Here is a 22673-nt window from a genome sequence, read left to right on the forward strand (position 1 = left end):
ATGCAGTAGACACACATCATCTCTATATCCTGGCAAAATAGCAGTGTAGGTGTACTAGTTCTTTATAACCAAAGATATGATAACCCCAAGTATATATAATGTTGACAGTTGCACCTGTTGATGAAATGGAGCAGTGTCTTAGAAGTTCATTTTCTCCTGAGCCATTTAGTATGTGCAGACACATCATAATATAGTGTTATGATAACTTACTTTGCTTTATTGAATGAAAATATCTTGTGTGACATCAATTTAGCATTTATCCTTTCAATGTGATATAGAAGGAGAAAAAGAAGAAGGAAGAAGAGGAGAAGAAGAAGAAGTGGAACAAAAAAAGTAGAACAGAAGGGCAATTTTGTGGGAAAAAAAATCCAAAAGTCACCCCTCAAGATCAAGCAGGCAGGAGCTATAATTTCTGTTGATCCCACGTGTAGCATTTTGTGTCGATGCAAACAGCCTGTGGCAAGCCATGGTCCAGCGGGGTATCATGTACTTGGGACACAAAGCGCGGAAAGTGCATGATGTGCACCGTGATATGAGTCCCTTCCCAGTTGATGAAACAGCTGGCTTCACAAAGGGAAAGTGCCTTCCTCCTAGGATCACTTTCCAAAGTTCTGCGCCCCCTTATTGTCCCAGCTCTGGTCATGTATCCCGTGGGTAGAAGCTTTCCAGTTAAGCTTGGGTGATGAATCATTTTAATATAGCAGGGAGAATGTTCCACTGATTGCCAATATGCAGCATGTAATGATATACAGAACAGTCTCCTATAGCCAGTGAGGGCTAGGAGGAGAAATTCACAAAGTAACCTTTACAGATAGCGGTGGCCCACTTATTATGCTTTAAAGCAGTTTTCATGAAGGTTCTTTCCTTGGGTATATGTTTGGACATGTAATGAGATACCAGACATAAGACTGTAAAGAGCATGATTGAGAAAAAAAAGGGGGAGGGGTAGAGAGAGAGGCAGAATTATTAGCTGGTTTTATTTGACATGGGAAGCTGTAGCTAGAGTATTTTGGATTGACCAGTTTGAGAGAGTAATAAGAAAACTGGAAAGGGAGTTACAGAGAATTTTTACAACTTTTACAGTAGAGGAGGAGCTTTACATCAAACAAAGGTATAGGATCGAACTGTTTTGCAGCAAATAAAGCTATTTTGCATTATTTATGCAAGGATATTCATGAGTAGTGCTTTGTAGAGAGAAGAAAATTATGTGAATTGCTATTATGTCAATAATGGAAATGATGTAGTGATATACTCTTGAGTGCTCTGGAATGATGCCTGGTATAACAATATGTGATATTAAACTTGAAAAGAAAGCAATATGAACAAAAATTTGAAAGTAACTTTGCTTTCATAAATGAGTCATTTGAAGGAAAATTATCCTGATACTATCATTATACTCTTGAAACCTCTCCTCAGTCTGTAGTAAATCCTGGCCCTGTTGCATAAAACCCTTACCGCTGGACTTACTGCTCCTTTCTAGCGGTAAGTCTTCAAATTAGCGGTAAATTTTATAATCCTTGATGCTAATTGGCTGTGAACGCCTAATTTTGATGGTAGTTACCATTGAAATTCAATGGTAAGTTTTATGCAACGGGCTCCTGAACATAAAAAATGGATAGCTTTCATGCATATACTTAACTCAATAAAGCTTTGTAGACCCTGGAATATCCCCTAAACAATCAGTTTGCTTTATACTTTTAAAGTATTGTATGATGAATTAAGTTTCATCTTAAATTGATTATTGAATTTGAACTTGTCAGTGACACTATTACCATGTTTAATTATAAGAGAACCATTGACTGCAGATTTTGTTTTCATATCTGGTCAAAATAGAAGCATCAGAATATTTTGGTTTTCCAAATTGGTCTTCCAGCCAATTGAGAGAGTCACCCAGTGTTAATGCCTACATTGGATGTATTTGTACCTCGCATTTAACCTGTTGAGGACGGGCTGATTTTGCTATAATAGGCATTTCCCATAGACATCTGCCTGAGTATACTCAGGACTAGTCTTCAACGGGTTAAGATAACAAGACACAAACCCTCACACTTCAATAAACCAAGATCCTAAGCACCCCTGCTTCATGTTTGCCTCTATATGTGAAAATTTCTATCGTCAGATTGTCTTGCTAACATTAGGATCAGCTTTGCTGTCTGTATTTTATCTATTTCTTCTTCTTTTTTTTTGATAAAAGAGATTTAATAATTTTCATTTGTGTTTCTGAATGAGAGTCTATGTAGCTTTCATTTCTTTTTTGGCTACAGTTTCTTTCAAAGCATTTGCTTCTGAGAATAGCACTACACACAACTTTCTGTCTTGTTGCGTATGCTGTAGATTTGCCCCAAGCAATTCAAGGGGAAAATCTTAGTTTGCAGCATTTTAATCACTGTGAAAGAATGTGATCAGACAAGTGTAAATAACATGAGGATTTGATGTAAAATGCAAGTATAAACCAGTAAAAGGTCATCGCCCCTTGTGCTAACTTTCCTCCGAGAATCATGAGATGTAATGGTGCTTTTTTTTGTCCCCATGATCATCATTTCCAGATAATATCATGTCTACAGTGTTTATGCACTTACATTGCAAAACTGTGCTACACAATGTTCTAAATATTGACAGTAGCTCTAGTGAAATTAATGGAATTCATGATAAGGTACAATGTATGTATTCATAATGAAGAAAATTATGTGAAAGTAAAGAAGGCGAATGTTCATAAGTTTGTATTCTTCCTAAATTGTTTGCATGCAGTTGAGATGAACTACAGTATAAAGTATTTTGTCATTGTTGTTTGGAGAACATTGGCTACAAAAATAAAATGAAATATATAAGTGTAATGTGCTGACTCACTCTTTCTAATCAAATATTTTGCCTCAGGATGTCAGTGTTCTTTGCCGGTAAAACGGCAGATGAATTGCCATAGAAATTATATCTTTTCTTTCCCAACATGACACATAATTTTAATGTTTTATCGTCCTTCCCCTTCTACTTACGGCTAGATGGTATGGACATTCTTCTTAAATGGCTAAGAGATGTATGAATGTACCATGATGCACTGTGCATTGATATCTTGCAGACATCAATTCCTGGTGTGTCCTTGGATGGAATGGTAATGGCATAGGCACTAGAGGGTATTTAGCTGCTTTTTCATACTTTATAAATGTTCTGCAAAAGATCCATTAGGAGGCGCTGAAGATCACAGAAATGAAGGAAAAGAATTCCAGGAATACTGATCCTGATATGCCAGTATTGCCGACATTGAGAAATAATTGCCACGCTTCTTTGGGGAATTCATTCTGTGATTTTACACACTGGCTAGTCCCACGTGCTGAATCAAATGAAAGACAAATTCACTACTTCACATGACTGAAGATGGGATTGAACTCTGCAGTATTTCCAATCTCCTGGGAAACGACTCAGAACGAGTTTTTTTACCCCGATATGGAAGCAGGGCATGCCTTGTTTGCCCCCTGCCTTCATTCTCTGACACATTCCTTCTCTTGGATGGAGAGCAAGTTGACATAAAGATGGCTTTCACACTCACAAAAGAACTCATTTGCAAAACTTGCACTGACAACTCTTTCCCCTATGTGTTAAGAGTTGTGGAGTGTCAAGACACTAAAATGAGGCTAGCAGTGTTACAAGCTCCATAGTCTGTTGTTCAGATACACAAATCACAAATGTACTGACATACTCTAATATGTACCTCTATATACATGTGCCAGGTAGAAGTGATAATAAGATCCAGCTGAGCTCCCTCTCGCTGATCATGTTGTAGAGTTTTAAAAATTGCGAATACACACCCAGAATCAATTGAAACTCAATTTGCAAACACTGACAGACCACATCTGGCCAAGTGTGATTTGAGAAACCTGTTTGTGGTTTAAGTTTGAATTCAGACTGACAGACCAAAGAAAAATTGGGACCTTTCAGACTTACGGGAATTGCACAGAGAGAAGGAACCTGTGTTAAAAAGTAAGTTCTTTGGTAAGTGTGAAAGCCCGTGGAGTGTAGTGGAAATAATGGGCAGGGCCTTTCATGGTACATTCCTTTGCTCCGACATGGAGCGATAATTACAGAGGCTGCTTTTGTTTGAGGGCAGAAGGGGGGAAAACAACCAATTTCCTCCCGGTCCCCAGGGGTTGCTGGCCCGATATTGACATTCGTGCCCCTGCTGCACCGGCCCCCAAGCTCTCTCAGCTATATCTCACCTGTCCCAGGTCTTTCCTTGCTCCACCATGAAAACCATTTTCCATCAGGTAATTGGTTTGGATTTCAATCCTAACCCCTCCTGTCCTCTCTACATCCTTTAAAAGCTCAATTCGTGAATCTTTTTTTTTTCTTTGCTGGAGGTTTTTACTCTATTTTTGCCCCCTTTTTATACTTTGTTCCCTTACATTTCTTTTTCTCTCATGTCTGTCTGTCTGTCTGTCTGTCCAGAGAGCTAGCAGAGCCCATTAGCCTGTCTGTATCATCTTTTTCCGAGTTTGAGTTTAACTGTTGCCCTATTTCTGTATTTTGCTACCTGTAGATTAGTTCCCTTTCATTTCTTAGTCTGTTTATGAATTTTGTATGTTCTTTTTTATGTCTTTTAATTTTTTCAGTTACTGATTTATTTGTTGATGTTGTTGTCAATATTGGCATGACAGTTAATTTATTTCTACTTTTGTCATCATTATATATGTCTCTCTTCTGATCTTCCCTTTTAACCCTACTGAAGAAGTTCTTAGTTTGTGTATCATTCACTCATAAGTATCAGCCTTGGTATGCTCAATGCTAATCATCACAAGGATTTAAAAGATAGTGGTTGATTGCTAGAAAGCTTCAAGTGTCTGAGACAGGACAGTAAGAGAACTTGGGTCATTCATATATCGCTACCACTGGCCAATGGAGGGATGTTGTAATCAGAACCTCTGGCCCAAATTTTCTCTCCACAGTCTGAGTTGAGAGATATACATACATGTAAGGCCAAATGCAGGATACTGTAAGACAGTGTCTTATCTACTTAGAAATATGACAAAGATACATATGTTTCTCCGAATACACACACAGACACATGTACATACAATGTACATACATTGTACTAACACAGCCACGCATGGATCCACCTACTTAATAAAGCTGTAATTTTGTACACGTTGCTATTTACTACATGTACATGTATTATCATACAAATCTTGTTAAGAATGTGTTGTGAATGCTGCACGAATGAAAATGCATATAAACTTATAAACTATGGAAAAACACTGACATCAATGTTCTGATTTCATGTATAATTGAATGATATACTGAAACATGTCTACATGTAAACAATGAAAAACACCAACATCCATATATGACAACTAATACGTTATATATGTTAGATTATAAAATCTCCATGGACTCTACAGGAAAGCCCTATCAGTTAGCTTAAATGGAGAATTAGGAAATTGGTGACATATACACAAAATACTCACATAAATCTTCTTGTTTATATTTCTGCATATACATTTTGTAGCAATTATTTGCAGTTCTTTCTTTTTTTTTCAATGAGTAATTATTCAGTCATTCAGTCATTATAAAGGAATACAAAGAAATATTTCAATCGATCATTTAGAAACTAATAAAACAGTTAACACTTTGATAAACCAAGACAGTAAAGACAAGTGTGATAAGTAGAGAAGTGCAGATGTTGGCGCCTTTAAATTGTAGTCCCAAGAGCAATCTTGCATGTGCTGTTTCTCTTACTCACTTTACAGAGAGTGCAAACAATCTGTTCACTAACAAGAAGAGTGAGGATGGCATATCACACCTCTCTCTCTTTCTCCCTCTCTTGCTGCTCATGCACCACCTCCCTTCCTCTTCCGCCTCCTCCGCCGCCTCCTCGTCCTCCTCATCTTTTCACCGGGTTCCTGGCATCGTTTCCAGGAATCTGCCAGTCACAGTTAGACAAACCATGGGAGAAGAGAGCAGGGAGGATGTTAGTACTGGATCAATGATGGATACATGCCTGTAGGTTGCTGACCAATTTCTCTATCGACAAGGATGGGTTTTTTTTCCCCCACGATGGATGAAATTTGACTCCAGTATCAGAGTGAGGCTTGGCTGCCATTTCTCCAGTCTGATGCCTGCACTTTTTTAAACAAAATTAGCCTCAATTTATGGGGAGAGGACACATATTGGGAAAAAACTCGTATGAAATTGATTTGGGGGAGAAATTTTTGTTTGTCTCACTAAGGTCATTATATGAAATGCTTTCATATAGATCATTATGCTTGGTATATTGCATTAACCTTGATCTAGAGCAATCTAGATAAGTGTGACACAGATGTAAATTTATATACCATACTTCCTGTTCATGGTGTTAATGTTCATAATGACAGGCAGTTCTGATCCCATCGCAGTTAAAGTGTGATGTTATGATGCAAATTCATCTCTTTAAAACGCTAACCTGGTACTGAGCATTAAGGCACATGCATGTCATCTTCAGAAGATGTTAACAGAGATTTTGTTGCCTTTAAACTTACTGGTGTAGGAATACTGATACATTGTATCTTCTTCTTCTTCTTCTTCTTCTTCTTCTTTGGACGGGGGGGGGGGGGGGGACTATCAATTGTATTTAAACAGATGCTTGCAGAAGAAATTGGAGAAATCATGTGGATTTTTTTTTTTCATTCAAATCTTTGGTCTTTCACAGTAGAAACAGATATGTTGCCAGTTGATTGATAGTTGATTGACTGATGTTATAGTGTAAACTCATGTCAAAATACCAACCTGGTACTTGGCATTTAGGCACACATTTGTCGTCTTCAGAAGATGTTAACAGAGATTTTGTTGCCTTTAAATTTGCTGGTGTAGGAATACAGATATTTTCTTTCTTTTTTATTCTTCTTCTTTTTATTCGGGAGAGGGGTGGGGTGTTACACAGCTTCAATTATATCTAAACAGATCCTTGCAGAAGAAATTGGAGAAATCATCTAGATTTTTTTTTATTCCTATTTTGGTCTTTCACAGTAAAACATACAATATGTTGGCAATTAATTGGTAGTTGAGCAGAAAGACAGTCACTTGTAACTGTTAAGTAGCATAGTGACAGAATCTAGAGATCACCCATATTTGTTTTTTTAGTCTGACTGACTATGAAGTTAGGAGCTTTTGAAAATTCCTAATGGATTCTGAATGCTTCTGGTGGTCAAATGGCATTTACAGTAGTTGATTAATATGTGTTAGGTGAAATGTACATTTCCTCTAAGTGGTGCATATTGTATGATATGCAGATTCATGCATCTCTATAAAGCAATTGGTAGGCTTAACTACTGTCTAAATTTTGAATCGTGCAAATTAACCTGTTGAGGACGAGTCCAGAGTATACTCGGGCAAGTGTCTATGGGAAATGCGTGTTGTAGCAAAATCAGCCCATCCTCAACGGGTTGAAAGTACTGAAATATAGTTCAAAGCTAGCACCCATGTGACCTTTGATAAGACCACGGTAAAAGGAGTCAGGTTTTTATGGCCTGCAGTTATACACATTGGCTCACTGACTTGGTGTTTTCCCATAGAAGTTGTGTATTACATTGGAAAATGTAAAAGGATGGTTGGTATGAATGTATTAGGACATTACAACTTGTATATTTCTACTCATTGCTTCTTTGGTTTTCATATCACCAGTAGTGTTTTGCTGTCTGTGTCTGTGTTCACTTGACCATTTCCCAAGGCTCTATACAATAGCACAGCGGCCAAGATTCTTGGATGTGCTGACAAAGAAATCTATTCTCACTGACCAAGCGCCAGTGACCTATAACTTGATTAAAATTTACCTGACTGGCCATAGAAGAATCTGGTTACACTTCACCACGTACCCAACACTTTGCTATTTGTAGTGAGCCTGGTATTTTCATTGCTTATTGCATTCAGGAGGATCTTCATACTGTTGGTTTTTTTTTTTTTTTTTCTGTGAGTGTATGTATGTGTGTATGTGAGTCTATATCTTGATTTGTTGTGGTTGTTTAGTTTTGGATCTAATATAACATGAATACTTTGGAAGAGAGTTGAGGAAAGCTTGGTTTGCAAAGTCAATCATGAGTGGAATAATGATTAAGCATTCAGAAAAAGGGGGTTTACAGGTATAGTCAGGAGCTGCGACTGTATAATGCCTTGGGTGAGGGAAGTGAAAAAAAGGAGGGAAGTGAAAAAAGGAGGAAAGGAAATACTCCTATTAACAAATGTACAAGATAAGAGAAGAACAATGAAACATTAGAAGAAAGGGAATACATATAGTTAGAGTATTATATGTATAGTCACTTTGCAAAGAGCATGTATTGGAAAGAAGATTGCGGGACTTTTTATAGGTGAAGGTCTAGAAGGATTTTTTACTCCATTTTTTGAAGGTATCAAGTTCCGATACTGCCACGTCTATGTAGTGCAATTGTTTTTTTACAGTGAGACATTTTGTAGTTATTTATAACATTTCTACTATTGTTCACAAAAAAAAGTTACATCACTGCTAAAAAGACTCAAGCTGTATAATGAGTGAGATATTTCAGGCAATGGAAATTTTGCAAGTGTGGCAATAGCTTATCGTACATATTATTAACCTATTTCTGGAAACTGTGGGTATTGTACACAATCTATGGGAAAACTGAGAATGCAGTATTAAAAGAGTGCTATCATATGTGAAAAACGTGTAACTTTGAGGACACCATGAAGAGATCTTATGGGTCTGTGACAACAATCAGGAATAATATACAAGACAGTAGGATGTTTAGTAGTTATGTGGGATGATTAGCAACCAGATTAAAAAAGAAAAGGTGTGAAGATGCAGAAACATCTCTATTGATAATGATAACAATGATAATTCTACTAATAGGAAGGATAAGGATAATGATGGTATTTTATTCAAGGAAGAATTACATTTGCAGCCAGAAGGCTGAATTAGTGCAACACTCTACAATGATATTAAGACATTCAGGAAAACATTATACTGATAGTACTTACACACTATTGCACAAGGGAGAACTTTTGCTAAGCTACACTGTGATGACATAAAAAAGGACTGTTAATCAAAAGTAAGAAATGACACAGAAAGATGCCGTTATCATATTGAAAAGTTCCTGAAAGACATTCACAAAACAAGAGTTTTCTCTCTGGCTAGCATGGTGACAGTATGGTCATCAAACTCAGAAATTGTCCACAACATGAAGATGAGTTAGAACATAGAATGAAATGTTAGCTGACATTAGATGAGATTGGCTCAACCACTAAACACGTCTAAATTCCATCCCTTTTGATACAGTACCCACCCAAGTCATTGTGCATGATGAAACGAAAGATGTTTTGATCATAGGAAAGATGTAGTTGCATTTGATCATCTTTGCAGGCAATGACATACAAGACAGGCCCCAAGACACTGATTGGATACAAAAGGGAAAAATAAAAAGGCCTGCCAGTTAACTGTCACATTTAAAAGTACATTTTTCCCCTCTTGAGCTAAAGTTGTACTCCAATTGCACTTCAGAAGAGCTTCAGTTCTGTATTTTTTCACAGCCCAACTCGTCATGCATCTTTCATTTTTTTTTTTTTTTTTTTGGGGGGGGGGACTGAGGATTAAGATGACTGACAGTATGGAATAATTGTGAAGACAATGAATTCACTTCTAAAATCTTTGCTGTCAAGCATCTGCCACTTAGAGATGAAAAAAGGTCAGTATGGCAGGATTACACATGTCAGCTGGTGTCAGTTTGGGAAGATTATTGAGTATAGAAAAAGGTGAGAGACATGCTTCAGATTTGATGGGGGGGGGGTGAGGGGAAGAATGAGTTAATTGTCAAAACTTTTCTAACAATATGAAATGATGAAAGATGACTTTCAAGAATTTTTCTGTCCTGATGTGTTTCAAGTCACACACTGTATTGCTTTCTTTTCTTTTTCTTCACATATCTGTCTGTAAATAATGGTTTCATTTCTTCTACTTTGTTTTCTTTTTCTCACTTTGGCAAGGCATACACATGTACATATGTAACAGTGGCCTTCTGCCGTGAAACACTTCACAACCTCCACAGTAACAGGCAATCACAACCATCATGACAGTATCTCTTAGGTAACAGTCCATCATCTGTTGTCATAGTAACAACTGTTACTGTAGATAAATGATTTCCTTATGAAACAGCCAGGGCTGAATCCATTAGATTACAGATTTTTGGTGTCTTCAGACTCTCTAGATTCTCAGTCAAACAAATTACTGTTTATTTAATCTTACATGGAGCCAGAATGTAAAAAGAAAGAGTGATTCTAACTTCTTTTATGAAACTTTGTACAGGCAGTATCTGAAAAAAAAAAAATGTAGTAGGAACAGTGTAGAACAAGTTGTTTACCACAGTCATGTGTTTTGCTTTGGCTGTTGTTGTTGTTTTTTTTTTTTGAGGGGGGGGATAGAAAGTAGATGAAATGAACAGTGACTGTAAAAACAAGATTTTGTTTGTGAAGTCAAATGTGCAGTGGTGAGTGCTTTAAAGCAGCGTTGTGAAATATGTTCGTTAGGTAATAACCCATATTTGATAGAACAATGTGGAAGTTGACTATAGTTAAAAACAAGGCAACAAAATACAAATTGCAACTTGCTTTCACTAAAGGACACATTCTTTTTTTTCTCCACACTTTCACAAGAAAAAAAAATCTGCAAGAACTGATTAAAGCGAGAAACATAAAACCTAGCTTGACAGATAAAAATGAAATGACAGAGCCTAGCTCTGCATGGCAAGGGATCAGGTTGAGAACAGAAAAGACATAACAGGCCAGATATGAAGGCACAGAATGACATGCCACAACAGAATACCAAAGTTGAATGCCTTTAGAGTCAAGATATTGCAACTTGTAATATGCAAGAAGTGAGAGAGCAGTATATATTTCGTGCAATAAAGGAGATACCATTTCAAATTGCTGCTCTTCTCTGATCTGTGGTAATATCCCTTCATCTCTCTGATTGATAATGCACTTGTTGTTATTTTTTGGCATGTGAATGAATGTGGAGATATTCTATGGCTAATCTCCTCTTGTGTTTCTGCACAAATAAGAATCAATCCCTCTGTGGTATTGAAATGAACAAATCATGCTTTTGCGGATGTGTACATCATGGAGTATGTGCCCTTGTTAGCTAAAATTGTGTATGAATACTGATATTATTTTCAGAGAGTATTTCAGAGAATATTGCCATGTGTGTTTGGTTATAACATATCATCATGCTTTTTTTTTGTCATAAAATGTTTAATGAATATCTGTCATTTTGTTTGTTTGTTTTTTCAGATGTGAACAGGGAATGTCCCTCCGCTTCTACCTCGCAAGGTAAGAATACTGAATGCTGGCAAATGATAGGTACTATATGTTTGTTGCAAGTGAAATAATCTTTTTTCTGTCAAATTGGCTATGGATCTTCTTTTTCTTTACTGACACACTGCATAAGACACAAATTTCTTTCTTTGCATTACCCTTTTCTGTTTTCCCCGTGATTTGACTGGGCCACTCTGCTTATGTGAAAATCAGTTCAAGAGATGAATTAAAGAAAAGGTGTTAAAGAAGAACAATTATAAGTGAGACTTTATGCAGAATTGGAGAGAAGTATAGATTGAGAGAGAAAAGACATCTGCGGGAAATTTAGAAAGCAACAGGTAGAAATAAGCAACATGACAGACAGACAGAGAGACAGACAGACATAGGAATACTGTGTCATACTTGTGTCAGTCTCACAACAGGGAGCACAAGACATGACCAGCTCTCAGAATGACACGTAATGACAAATGGTGAACACATCTGATTGTACTAGACATGGTGTACATGGATGTCCAAAGTATACACAGAATGCTACCTGTTGTCTGATGATAAAGGTACACACAGTGGTGAACACCAAACACGGTGATGTGCAATGTTTACTGGATGTATGCGTATCATAGCAAACACAAACACCAAATTCTGTGATGTGGTGTACAGATTAAAGGGACTGTACAGTACTGGTTGAGGTGGGGATTCAGGTTTATAACATTCCTAAGTGAGATAAGGAGAAACCTCTTATGAAATTTGAAAGAGCGTGTAAGAAAGATTCAACGTTTATTTGATGAAAATTGGTTTTCAAATGGCTGAGATATCCAAAGTAGTGATAATAATAAAAGGCGACAGGCCACGCCTTTTATTAGTATCTCTTTGTTTCACCTTGTTTTTGGATATCTCAGCCATTTCAAAACCAGTTTTCATCAAATAAACTTTTGGTACCCCTTAGAATTGCATGCTCTTTGACATCTCATAGAGTGGTTTCTGAATATCTCGCAAAACGTTGAAAGCTAAATTCTCACCTCAACCAGAACTGTACACACCCTTTAATGTTACAGAGCTATACGGGCAATATCAATTTTTTTTTTCTATTTAGTCTGGTTTTTGCCAACAGGAACTACCAATGAAAAACAGATTAATCATAGAAAATTTATTAAATGAAAGGCATGTAGACAATTTGTATTTAGCCTTGCATCTCGTAATCATTTCAGTTTGAAGAAATTATGCAAGAGCAAAAGAACTGAATCATAATGGATTTTTCAATTTATTTTGTCGTACAATAGCCAGATAAAGAAGATAAAATGAGACCAATAAAGGTAGAGAAACTGGAAAGACTGTAAAAGTATCATGAACAGAAACTAGAAGTAGAATTCCACTGAGAAATTTCATTTCTTCTGTCTTGCAAGTAAACTATCTGTAATGTGTAGATGGTCGAGATAGCCTCACTCTATACTTAAATGGCACTTCAGAGTAGTTTCCTACTCCTTGTGCTGGAATGTCTCAGCCGCGGGACAAACATGAAATATCATACCCAGTATTATAATGGGAGAGATGCGTTGGAGAATGTCATGATATTGTGACATTTTCACCATAATCCCTTCAATCTTCTCTGCCTGCTTCAGAAAATAAATAAAGGAGCCTGCATCAGCATTGTTGGTATCTTCGTCTCTTTTACCTCATGGAGACTTAGTTACCTAGGGCAGATGCTGAAATACTATATGGCATGTAACAACTCTGAGAGCTGACCATGGATCTGAATAATGGGATTGTATTGTAATCCTGAGACTAAGCTTATTTACAAATTCCACTTACCAGAGATAGCTCCTCATGTCATTATTGAGACTCCTACTCTCAAATCCTGGCATGATAACATGGTAGAAATGGAGGAAGGAGGGAGAGGCTAAGGACAGGGCAGGGCAATCTGTAAGGTCGACAAACCAATTCAGTTCTTATTTATTGTGTTCGTGAACTTTAGAGGTGCAGTACCACAACATTTTCAAGATGGCTTCCGTTGAGAGTGAAGTCGAACAGAGTGCCAGTAATTATGTTAAAATCAGACCAAAAATACATGAAAGTTATGCAGCTGTCATTTGTATGACGCACCTCTTGACCCCCGGGATAGGTGCGTCAAAGTACCAATGTGCGTCATACCTTTTAGGTACCATGACGTACCCTCCGTCACAAAAAGTGACACACCTTTATGAGACATTGACGCATTAACCATGAAAAATGGTGACGCACCTCTTCGTGAAAATGACTGACCCTTGACGCACATGTTATTCGCGGTACGTACCAGACTGGAAAAGTGTGCGCTCACGCAATTCGCTGCCTGCGAACTGTGTGCACCGAACGGAAATTCGCGCGCGTGAATCCCTGTCGCCTACGGACCCTCGGATGTTTACATGGATCGCCGTGGTATCCCCATGTATTGTGTGGGCGGCTGGGGAGCGTGAGTATAGTAGCTTAGCTGCACAAGCCAGCTGCCACTACGCTACAGTCCCCTATTTCGTTTTGAGTCGGGGTAGAAGCGTTCCGTTGTGCAATGTCTGCTTGTATTTCTCTTCTTCTCCATCCGCTTGTCCCTTTCCATTCAAGTACGAAATGATTTTTAGAGTGTTGTGTGTGTTTTTTGTAACGTTATAGCATCATTTTTCTGCAAGGAAGAGGTGAGTTTCTGTTCGTGTATTGATGTGCACTGCAGTATGTGCAGATGAAAAGCGTTCGAACTTTCTTTCCCGAGGCCGATCGATGTAGGCCTATTTCTAGGCCTATCAAAAGAGATCTCATATAACAGAATACTTATAACAAACTATTTTCCGGTCAAAATGAATTGATTTCCTTTGTTTTGTATCGTTTATTGACTTGATCCTAAGGATCTCGTCGCAATACCGAGTTTTCAATGTCTATATTTATTTTCGCGTAGCTTTCGGTGCTGCCAACTTTTGCTAGGGCCTAATTAAATTTACTACACTACACTTACCGTTCTCCACTGTCGTTTCTCACACCTTGTTTGGTACGATTTCTTCCATTTTATATCACTTTATCCGTTCCCTTTGTACTTCGAAGTATTTTACGTAATTCTTTCAAGCGTCTCGCACTGCTATTTTCGTAACGGCGATTTTTCCGCTTGCTGCAATCACTTTGTCGAACCGAAGCGACAAAGTTTGATACCAGCCGCTTTAGTGTGCTGTGGGTTGTCTTTCTAAATACATGTACCGGTATTTGTGTTGTTGGGAGGTGTTGATACTTTGTATTTGTTATTTATTTTCCTAGGTGTTTGTCTCGAGGGACTACATTGTATGCGTGTTTCTTAATGTTGATAGGAAAAGGCTAAAATTGTCTGAGTGATGTCTGATGGTGATGATGATAACTATGCTGGTGGAAAAAGACGGCTTACTGTGAATGCTGAGCGTACGTGCCGTTTGTTTTATTTCACTTTCCCTCTTATTCTTCTTTCCCCCTTACTCTTCTTTTCCCTCCCAAGAATGATAAAAAAAAGAAATTACATACACCTCACAACAAAAAAGAACCACGTGCTACCAACCTTCGTAAAGTTAAATCTAAATGTTCAACATCAGCAAAGAATAAGGGGAAAGCACGAATGACAATAAATCAGAGCGAAGAGATTGTGTTACATGCAGTCTCTTCGGCTCGAAGAAACTTGACACCCCACCTCTCTCCCCTTGTGGAAATTTCCACAAAAGCAGGTGCCACACCCAGGTGCGTGCCAGACGAAAGAATGCGCGCACTGGAATAAACATTGTGTAAATATCCTGGAAATATCGATCGAAGAACCAGCTCATTAGTTGAATTAAAGGAATCATTACAAAGATATCGTGATTCTATAGCCTTTCTTTTGGCGCATAGTAGGAAACATCAAACAGTCGAATATAGTGTACTTGATCGAATATCTTATGTTCCCTGAACACTAAAAAAAAAAAAAAATCGATTAATCAGTCAATTAAAAATGCAATCACAGAAATAAAAAGGTCTCGTATGCCCAGAGAAATTCACTACGAGTAGGTTCAATGAGATGCAGTCATCACCTAGTTAGACAGCAAAATCATGACAATTAATTTCAGTTCACGCTCATCATAACTGCTTATTACTTATCAAAGTTTTGGCTATCAACATTCGTTCGTACGTGTTTTTTTTTTGTTTGTTTTGTATGTTTTTCCTCAAGTGAAAGACGTAATGATTTCTTCGTATCGAACGTAGACTGTATGTTTACCGTTTATCCAAACAGTAGGCGACTAGGCGTACTTTCTGAATATATTCAGAAATTTCTATCAACATTTTAAATATATTACAAGACTCCCAAATACCAGTTGAAAAAAAAAAATAAGAAATCGAATTTTTGAGATATGCACAACAACAAAAAATAACTAGATCTGTCGTCTTTGGGACACGATACATACATGGTATAAGTATGAACTTGATAGGCATAGCACTTTCTGAGCTAACCTCTGCACAACTTTTGGGGAGAAATAAAGAAAGAAAGAAAGAAAGAAGAAGAAGAAGAAGAAGAAAGAAAGAAAGAATCCGTACAGATACAGAAGGTGATTCGAGAGGATACTCGGATCACCTAAAAATGTATAGGAAAAGACCACTTCAACTTCGAATGACTTCGAATTTCTCAAAACCGTTCCCTAGTTCATGGACATCCCATAGAAACGCGTGTTTTGATATATAGGCCTACACGTTGCTATGGCATGTCCTCGAACTATCTAGTTTCGCGAAACTACGGCCTGGCATGGCCACAGTAATTTTTTTTCTGTAACCTCCCGCCTCCCCTTCCCCGATTCGAAAACAGCTTGATTGAAGCCCCTGCCTATATTTAAACACGAACCTTATTAAACCCTAAGTTAGGTACATGGTTTATATGGCTAGTGTTTGAATAGAATTTACTAATTTAAGTTAATATAATAGACTGTCAGTATTGCAACTGATTGACAAATTGCCCTACATCGACGTAAATATTTTGTTCATAAATATGAATAAGACTCTCAGTAGTTCCATAATCGTTTGTGTGTCGATCGGCAGGTTAGGGTTACGGAAAAAATAATCGCGGCCTGGCCTCTGCTCTGCCATGCCTCGTCTTCTGTATACACGTGTATGTACGCCTGTACTGTATACATGTACAACACGGTCCACATCACGCACGTGGTTTTGCAGCAGATTTCACGGTCGACGGTCGGTCGATGCTACACTACAACAGTGAATGCGATTGAAGGATAGCGAGCTTCGCGATGCCGCGGGCTGTATGTGATGATTTTAATCACAAATCGTGTTTGGTAGTGTGGTTTTTTGAGCAAATTTGTGCTCAAACCTTCTGAAAAGACCTTTAGTCTGACATCAGATAGAAAAAGAAGACATACGAGAATGAAGTGAGTATCAGTATGTTATAATAAAACTGAATGAAAATTGTGTCATTTTCGCGTTTTCAGGAGCCGCTGAATTCGGCCGGCTCGCGATCGCGAGTTTGTTTTACGGAGGGATACCATGCAAGAAGCCTCGCAAAATTACATGACGGTCCCATTAACGAACCTTTTGACACACTCTGGTTAAATGACCGACTATGACGCACATAATGGGTCAGTATTGTGACGGACATTTTGCTCCCATGACGGTACCACGCGTCATCAAATTGGTGGTACTTGACGCGACCATGACGCACCTTTCCCGGGGGTCAAGAGGTGCGTCATACAAATGACAGCTGCATTATGGTGTCTCAAAGTAACACATTGTAAAAATATCCCCCCCCCCCCAATAGAAAACAAAACAAAACAAACAGTGATATTAATGGCAGCCCATATTATGTTATGGCCTCACAAAGTGTCCCATTGGCCTGCACATAATTCTTCATTAAATTTCCTTTTTTGATAAAAGAAACTTTAAACAAAAAACAAATTGTCAGGGATCAGTTGTTGAAGTGCTGTCATAGAGCTGGTAAAATTGATTGTGATAAAAATCCTTTCATTTGAGACAAACAGTGTCCATTACAAATTCACCTTGACTCTCACCAGTGGAAAAAGAGAAGGAGTGAAAAGCAACTGTCTTGTTCCATTCCTGAAGTGGAAACCTTATGTCAAGGTTCTTTCACAAAGAAGAGAGAATAATCAACCTCATTATTGACGCATTTGTCCGTGACATGCTGCACCTCTCTGATTACCCAAGATTCCATTGTCTGCTCCCATGGGAAAGAGTGGGGGGGGGGGGGAAGAGAGGGGGAAATCAGCAGAAAAATGGCATAATTCTTGGCTTTTTGGAGTCACATTCATATATTATTTGAAGTGAGATATAACAAGCATGCATGTCTCGTATGCTTGCTGAAGTCACGAAAGGCTCATTTTCACAGACGTCTGAGATTGGAAGACTTGATTTGCCTCTTAAAGACACTCGGTCGTGGCGAGTGGTTTGTGCGGCACGGAGGCGATCGCAACACGCTGCCTCCCCCATTCTGTATCAAATGTAGTGACCCCCGAATGAGAATAGCGCTGGCTCAATGGGTCAGCGAAAATACGGTAGGCTACAAGAGAGCTCCCTGTGCTTATCTCCTAACCCAAAATGGCTGTCCCAGCGAGCCACGAGAGCTTCCGAATGGACGCACACTTTCAGTGCGCATGCGCATGAAGAGAGGCCAAAAGAGACACGCGTCTTCTTGCCTCTCTCCTCCAATCACCGCAGCTCGCGGTGACAATATTTGTGTATGATGCATACACACACACGCACACACACACACACACACACACACACGCCGCAGCGTCTTCTGGCCTCTCTCCTCCAATCACCGCAGCTCGCGGTGACAATGTTTGTGTATGATGCGTACACACACACGCACACACACACACTTGTCTCAGTGGTAGCATTGTCCCACACGTTTATGGAGATAGCATTGCGCAAACTTCGGTCGTTCGGAGTTTACGTACCATTAGGGATGGCGATCGGCTGCCTTTAATCAAACCTCCTGTCGTTATATTGGAAGCATCCCGTGGATGGAGGATCGTGACTGGGTGGTTATAGTAGGCCAGCCAAGACGATTTTTTTTACTTTGGACGGCAAAATTTGTTAATGCTAAGTTTCCCAGCTGAAAGTCTTGCAAAAATACTCAAGTTTAGCGTACGGCCGGATGTCAAGCGCGTTTTTGCCGAAAAATGCCTTATCTACATCAGTACATCTGACCACCTATCTGTTATAGTATGCTATTATCCCGATAATTGCCCTAACATCGAACAAAGAAACTTTTACACAGTAAGCCTACCTTACACCGCCCGTGTCCCCCAGGCCGCACGCACGTCCGCCCGTACGCACGTAACCAGTCACCCGCCATGACTCTTCCTCTTCCCTGTTCGCCCTCCATCGCGTTTAGACGTGTTTTCGATCTCTCGTGATAACCCGACTGCATCAGCGGGATCCCCCAGCAATCAGGCAATATCTTTCCTTATTTTTGCTCCTTGATTGTTGTATCACATTTGTAGATCGTTTTTGTCATCATTTGTTACCGAGAAAGGGGCGAAATCGTGAATTTTATTTCGATTCAAACCTCCGCGGTTTTGTTTCGCGCTGCCCCATACGTTTGTATGGTGTGTGCACCGTGCCTCGCTTCTCGCCACGCACTGGCGGGTTTTTTCCCCCTTTCTCGTCTTAGCCTACCACGGTTCGGCTTTTTGTCGTTCCTTTTATGTTTTTTCCTCCTCCCGTTCATGCTTTTATACCTTCTCGGGAGTTTTTTGGTGTTTTTTGACCTTTTTGAAGGTGTTAGAAACATCGAGGTTTCTTCGTAGGCTCTACGCCGTGAGTTAGTATCTCGTTACCGTAGTTAGCCTATGGCTGGCCGTGGGTGGCCGTCTTCGCCATGCTTGGGCTATGGCACGCCTTTAGCGTCATTATTACCGATCGTTGACCTATGGCAAGCCCTTTGGCCATATTTACTCATCTTGTAGTCGTATGGCACGCCATTAGGGTCCTTATTATGGTTTGTAGACCTTATGGCTAGCCCTTTGGGACTTAATTGCACCTTGTCTTTGGGTTTTCGTCCCCAGACTCGGTTCCGTGCATGTTTCATGTGTGTCGTGCCCCCCTTAGCCTTTATTGAGGTGGCCCACGCCTATGGCGCGCCTCTGGGGCTTCTTTTATATTTCGATTGGGTGTTTTTCTCACCCTTTTCGCACATGTTTCATGTTTGTTTACTGTCTCTTGGGTATTTTATGCTGAGCCTTCAACGATAATTTTGTCGGCCCAGCTCGGCCCAATTCCCGCCCCTTGTCTTGTACGCTTTTAAGCCTACTTTGACTTGGTTTTGAGTCCCTTGTTTTAACATACACTTTCTTGTAAAGATACTTGTATGTTTATTCATGTCTACATTTTCTTTATGTTGTTGCTAACTGAGTCCTCTTCTCTTTTATACAGGATGACTCTTAGATGCACTTCTTGTCGCCGGGCCATTCCAGATTGGGACGCACATCCAGTTTGCGCTTTGCATCGCACGTGCACCCGATCTAGTCCCTGTCCCACGTGCTCCACTTGGTCAGACCCCTTGTGGGCCACGTTGGAGGCTTGGCTATCCTCCCACCCCCCCATACTTAGGGCTCCGGCCCTGGTTCCGTCCGGGGCCGCACGGCCGACGGACTCAGAGCTTTCTGCTCGGAACCCCCTCGCGGAGGGAGTCTCTTTGCCGGTCCCTGAACCGGAGGGGCTCGGATCCGGCTCCGCCGATCCGCCCCTTGAGATTCTCGCTTCTGAGGGAAGTGATTCGGGGGAGGAGGGTGGTCGTCCTTGGCGACCTGACCGGAGTTTGGCTGGCCTCTCGTCCCCCGGCCCTAGCCGGCCCATGGTGACAGAGAGCGGTGGGGTGCCGCCACGAGCGCCTTCGCTCATGCGAGCCGCCCCCACCCCGCCTGCTCGCAGCCCTGCGGCTGCAGCGGCGTCCAGCCTCGGCCCCGCCCGTTCCCCACCACCCGGCTCTCCCAGGCCGGCGGCGGCGGGGTTCGGGAGCGGTGGTGCACCAGCTGCGGGTCCGCCCCGGCTGCCCACCACGCGGGCCCCCTCCTCCCTCCGACTCGGCCAGCACCCCAGGGTGCATGGCCCTAGGTTGGTAACTGCCCGCGCTCCTAGCAAGCCGGCACCTACCACCACTGGGACCCTCCCCGGCCCGTCCGCTCGGGCGGCGCCGGTTGAGCCTCCCGCTCGGGACTGGCAGCTTTCGGCGGCGTCCTCGACCGGCACCCCACCGGCCGGACAGCCCTTAAGCTCGTCCCTTGGGACTCTGAAGAGGAAGAAGAAGGCTAAGAAAAGGCCTTCCACGGCCCCTTCTGCCTCTCCCTCTTCCAAGAAGTGCAAAACCTCGGGCAAAAAGAAGAAGAAGGCTCCTAGGGCTCAGCCTAGTGAAGCTGAACTCTTTGAGGTGTTCAGCCGCTTCGCAGAGAGCCGAGGCTGGTCGCTCCCTGGCCTTCCGGCCGAATCGACCGCTGCTTCTTCAGTGCCCATGGCCCCACTGCCGCCACGCGGGGAGCTCATAGCCGGCACGAGCGGTGCTCCCGCGGCACTAGGGGCTCCGCCCGGGGAGGAAACTTTCCCCTCTCAGGCAGAGAGCCTTCGACTGCATCGCCCGGCCCCGGCCGCTGTCAGTCAGGCTGCGGTAGCTACCTCTACTGGTGGTCTGCTCTTACCGCCCCCTATCCCACGCCCTGCCTCGGGCCTGACGGCCCGTTCCTTGTTGGACGATAGCGCACTGCCAGCGGAGACTTTCTCCCCAGCACTAGCGCCTCCCCCTTTCCCACCCCTCTCTGATCAACTCGGGGTACCTGCCTCAGAGTCTGACCCCTCTTCAGAGTGGGAGTCTATGTCCACCTCATCGGCGGCGCCCTCCCTGATTGGGACCGAGGCCCCGCCTGGTTTGAAACACCTCAGTGAGGAGGCGGAAGCTTTGCTCCTCCGCTACCTGGAAGAGTTTTATACGGTCCGCCCGGACCCTGCGGAGCAACAGCCCCAGGCGTCCCGACTCTTCCGGGGGGGATCGGGTACTCATCCCGGCATTCCACTCACAGCCGACTTCAAGGATGAGTACGGGCGCATCGCTCGTGAACCGTCCCCCAGGGGTGGCCCTCCTGGTTTGAGAAGAGCGTTCACTTTTCAACCGGGCGACATGGCCCGTTTTCTGTCCCCAGAGACGCTATCCCCCGAGCTGCTTGCTCTAGGCGATTACGTGGGGAAGGTCAACCCCCTACGCAGACGCTCCTTTCTTGAGGAAGACAAGAGGTGGACGCATATGTCCATCTTGGCCAGATCCACGATGCGTCTGGCAGCGTACGCGGGTGCTCTGACCAATTTGGCCGTACAAGCAGACGACCTGCGGGTCTCTCCAGAAGACAGGCAGTTGCTCGACGCACTGCTTATGTCTATCTCGGAACAACTGTGGAAACAGTCTACCCGTGCAGCCTTGTACACGACTCGTCGTCGCAGGAACCTGGCTCTAGAAGCACTGGGTTTTTCAGCTAGACAGCGGGTTCAGCTGACCGCTGACATGCCCTGCGAGGGCCCCTTTCTGTTCTCAGGTCAGTTTGCCCCTCGGATCAGGGATGAGTTAGCTAGGTGCCAACAGGCCCGTGAATTGGCCACGCAGCTCAGATCCGTCCAACCACGAGCCCCCCGACCCCGCGGGGCCGCTCGCCCCTCGGCGGGACCCCCCCGCGTAACGGTCACCTTGCCTCCCCCTAAGCCGCCCCGCCGCTCCGGCCGCGGGCGCCGCAGTCACAGGGGTAGAGACAGACAGCGAGGATCAACCCGCCCGGCCGCCAGGGGCCGCGGCGGCTTTTGACTCCTTGCCCCGAGCGCTTCAGGCCCCCCCAGCCGGGGTGGGCGGCCGCCTTCAGGCCTTCCAGCCGGCCTGGGCGGCCATTACGGACGACGCCTTCGTGCTCTCCGTTGTAGGCGGTGGCTTCTCCATCGAGCTCGCCACTCCCTTACCCGGAGGCGTCATCCGTCTTTCCCCCCCTCGCTTGCCTCCCCTCAGACACAGAGGCATGGCGGCCGAGATCGCCGCCCTCTTAGCGAAGGGGGCAGTGGAACGGATCCGCGACCACCCGCGGTTATCCCTTTCCCCTACCTTTCTGGTTCCCAAGCGCTCGGGGAGCTTTCGCCTCATTCTCAACCTCAAGAGAATAAACAGGCACATCCGTACGGAACATTTTCGAATGGAGACATTGGCGTCCATACTCCCTTGCCTCAGACCGGGAGATTGGACAGTGTCCATAGATCTCAAGGATGCTTACCTCCACGTCCCGATAGCACCAGCATCCAGGGACCTGCTGGGTTTCTCCTTCGAGGGGAACGTGTTCCGCTTCCGCGCCCTGCCTTTCGGCCTGAAACCCGCACCACGCCTA

General features: G+C 42.4%; 1 protein-coding gene across 1 annotated transcript in view; it reads left to right on the top strand.

Annotated features, from left to right (window-relative positions):
- LOC139711089 (rap1 GTPase-activating protein 1-like) overlaps positions 1-22673 on the top strand; it is a 295166-nt gene that overhangs the window by 40188 nt on the left and 232305 nt on the right. Inside the window, exon 2 of the mRNA XM_071623028.1 lies at positions 11275-11313. Coding sequence (XP_071479129.1) covers positions 11288-11313 — 26 coding nt within the window. The 5' untranslated portion in view covers positions 11275-11287. The remainder of the gene's footprint in view (positions 1-11274; positions 11314-22673) is intronic.

This window comes from Diadema antillarum, unplaced genomic scaffold (assembly GCF_040938485.1).
Source record: "Diadema antillarum isolate AM-2024a unplaced genomic scaffold, OU_Dant_1.0 scf00000039, whole genome shotgun sequence".
NCBI classification, from domain to species: Eukaryota; Metazoa; Echinodermata; class Echinoidea; order Diadematoida; family Diadematidae; genus Diadema; species Diadema antillarum.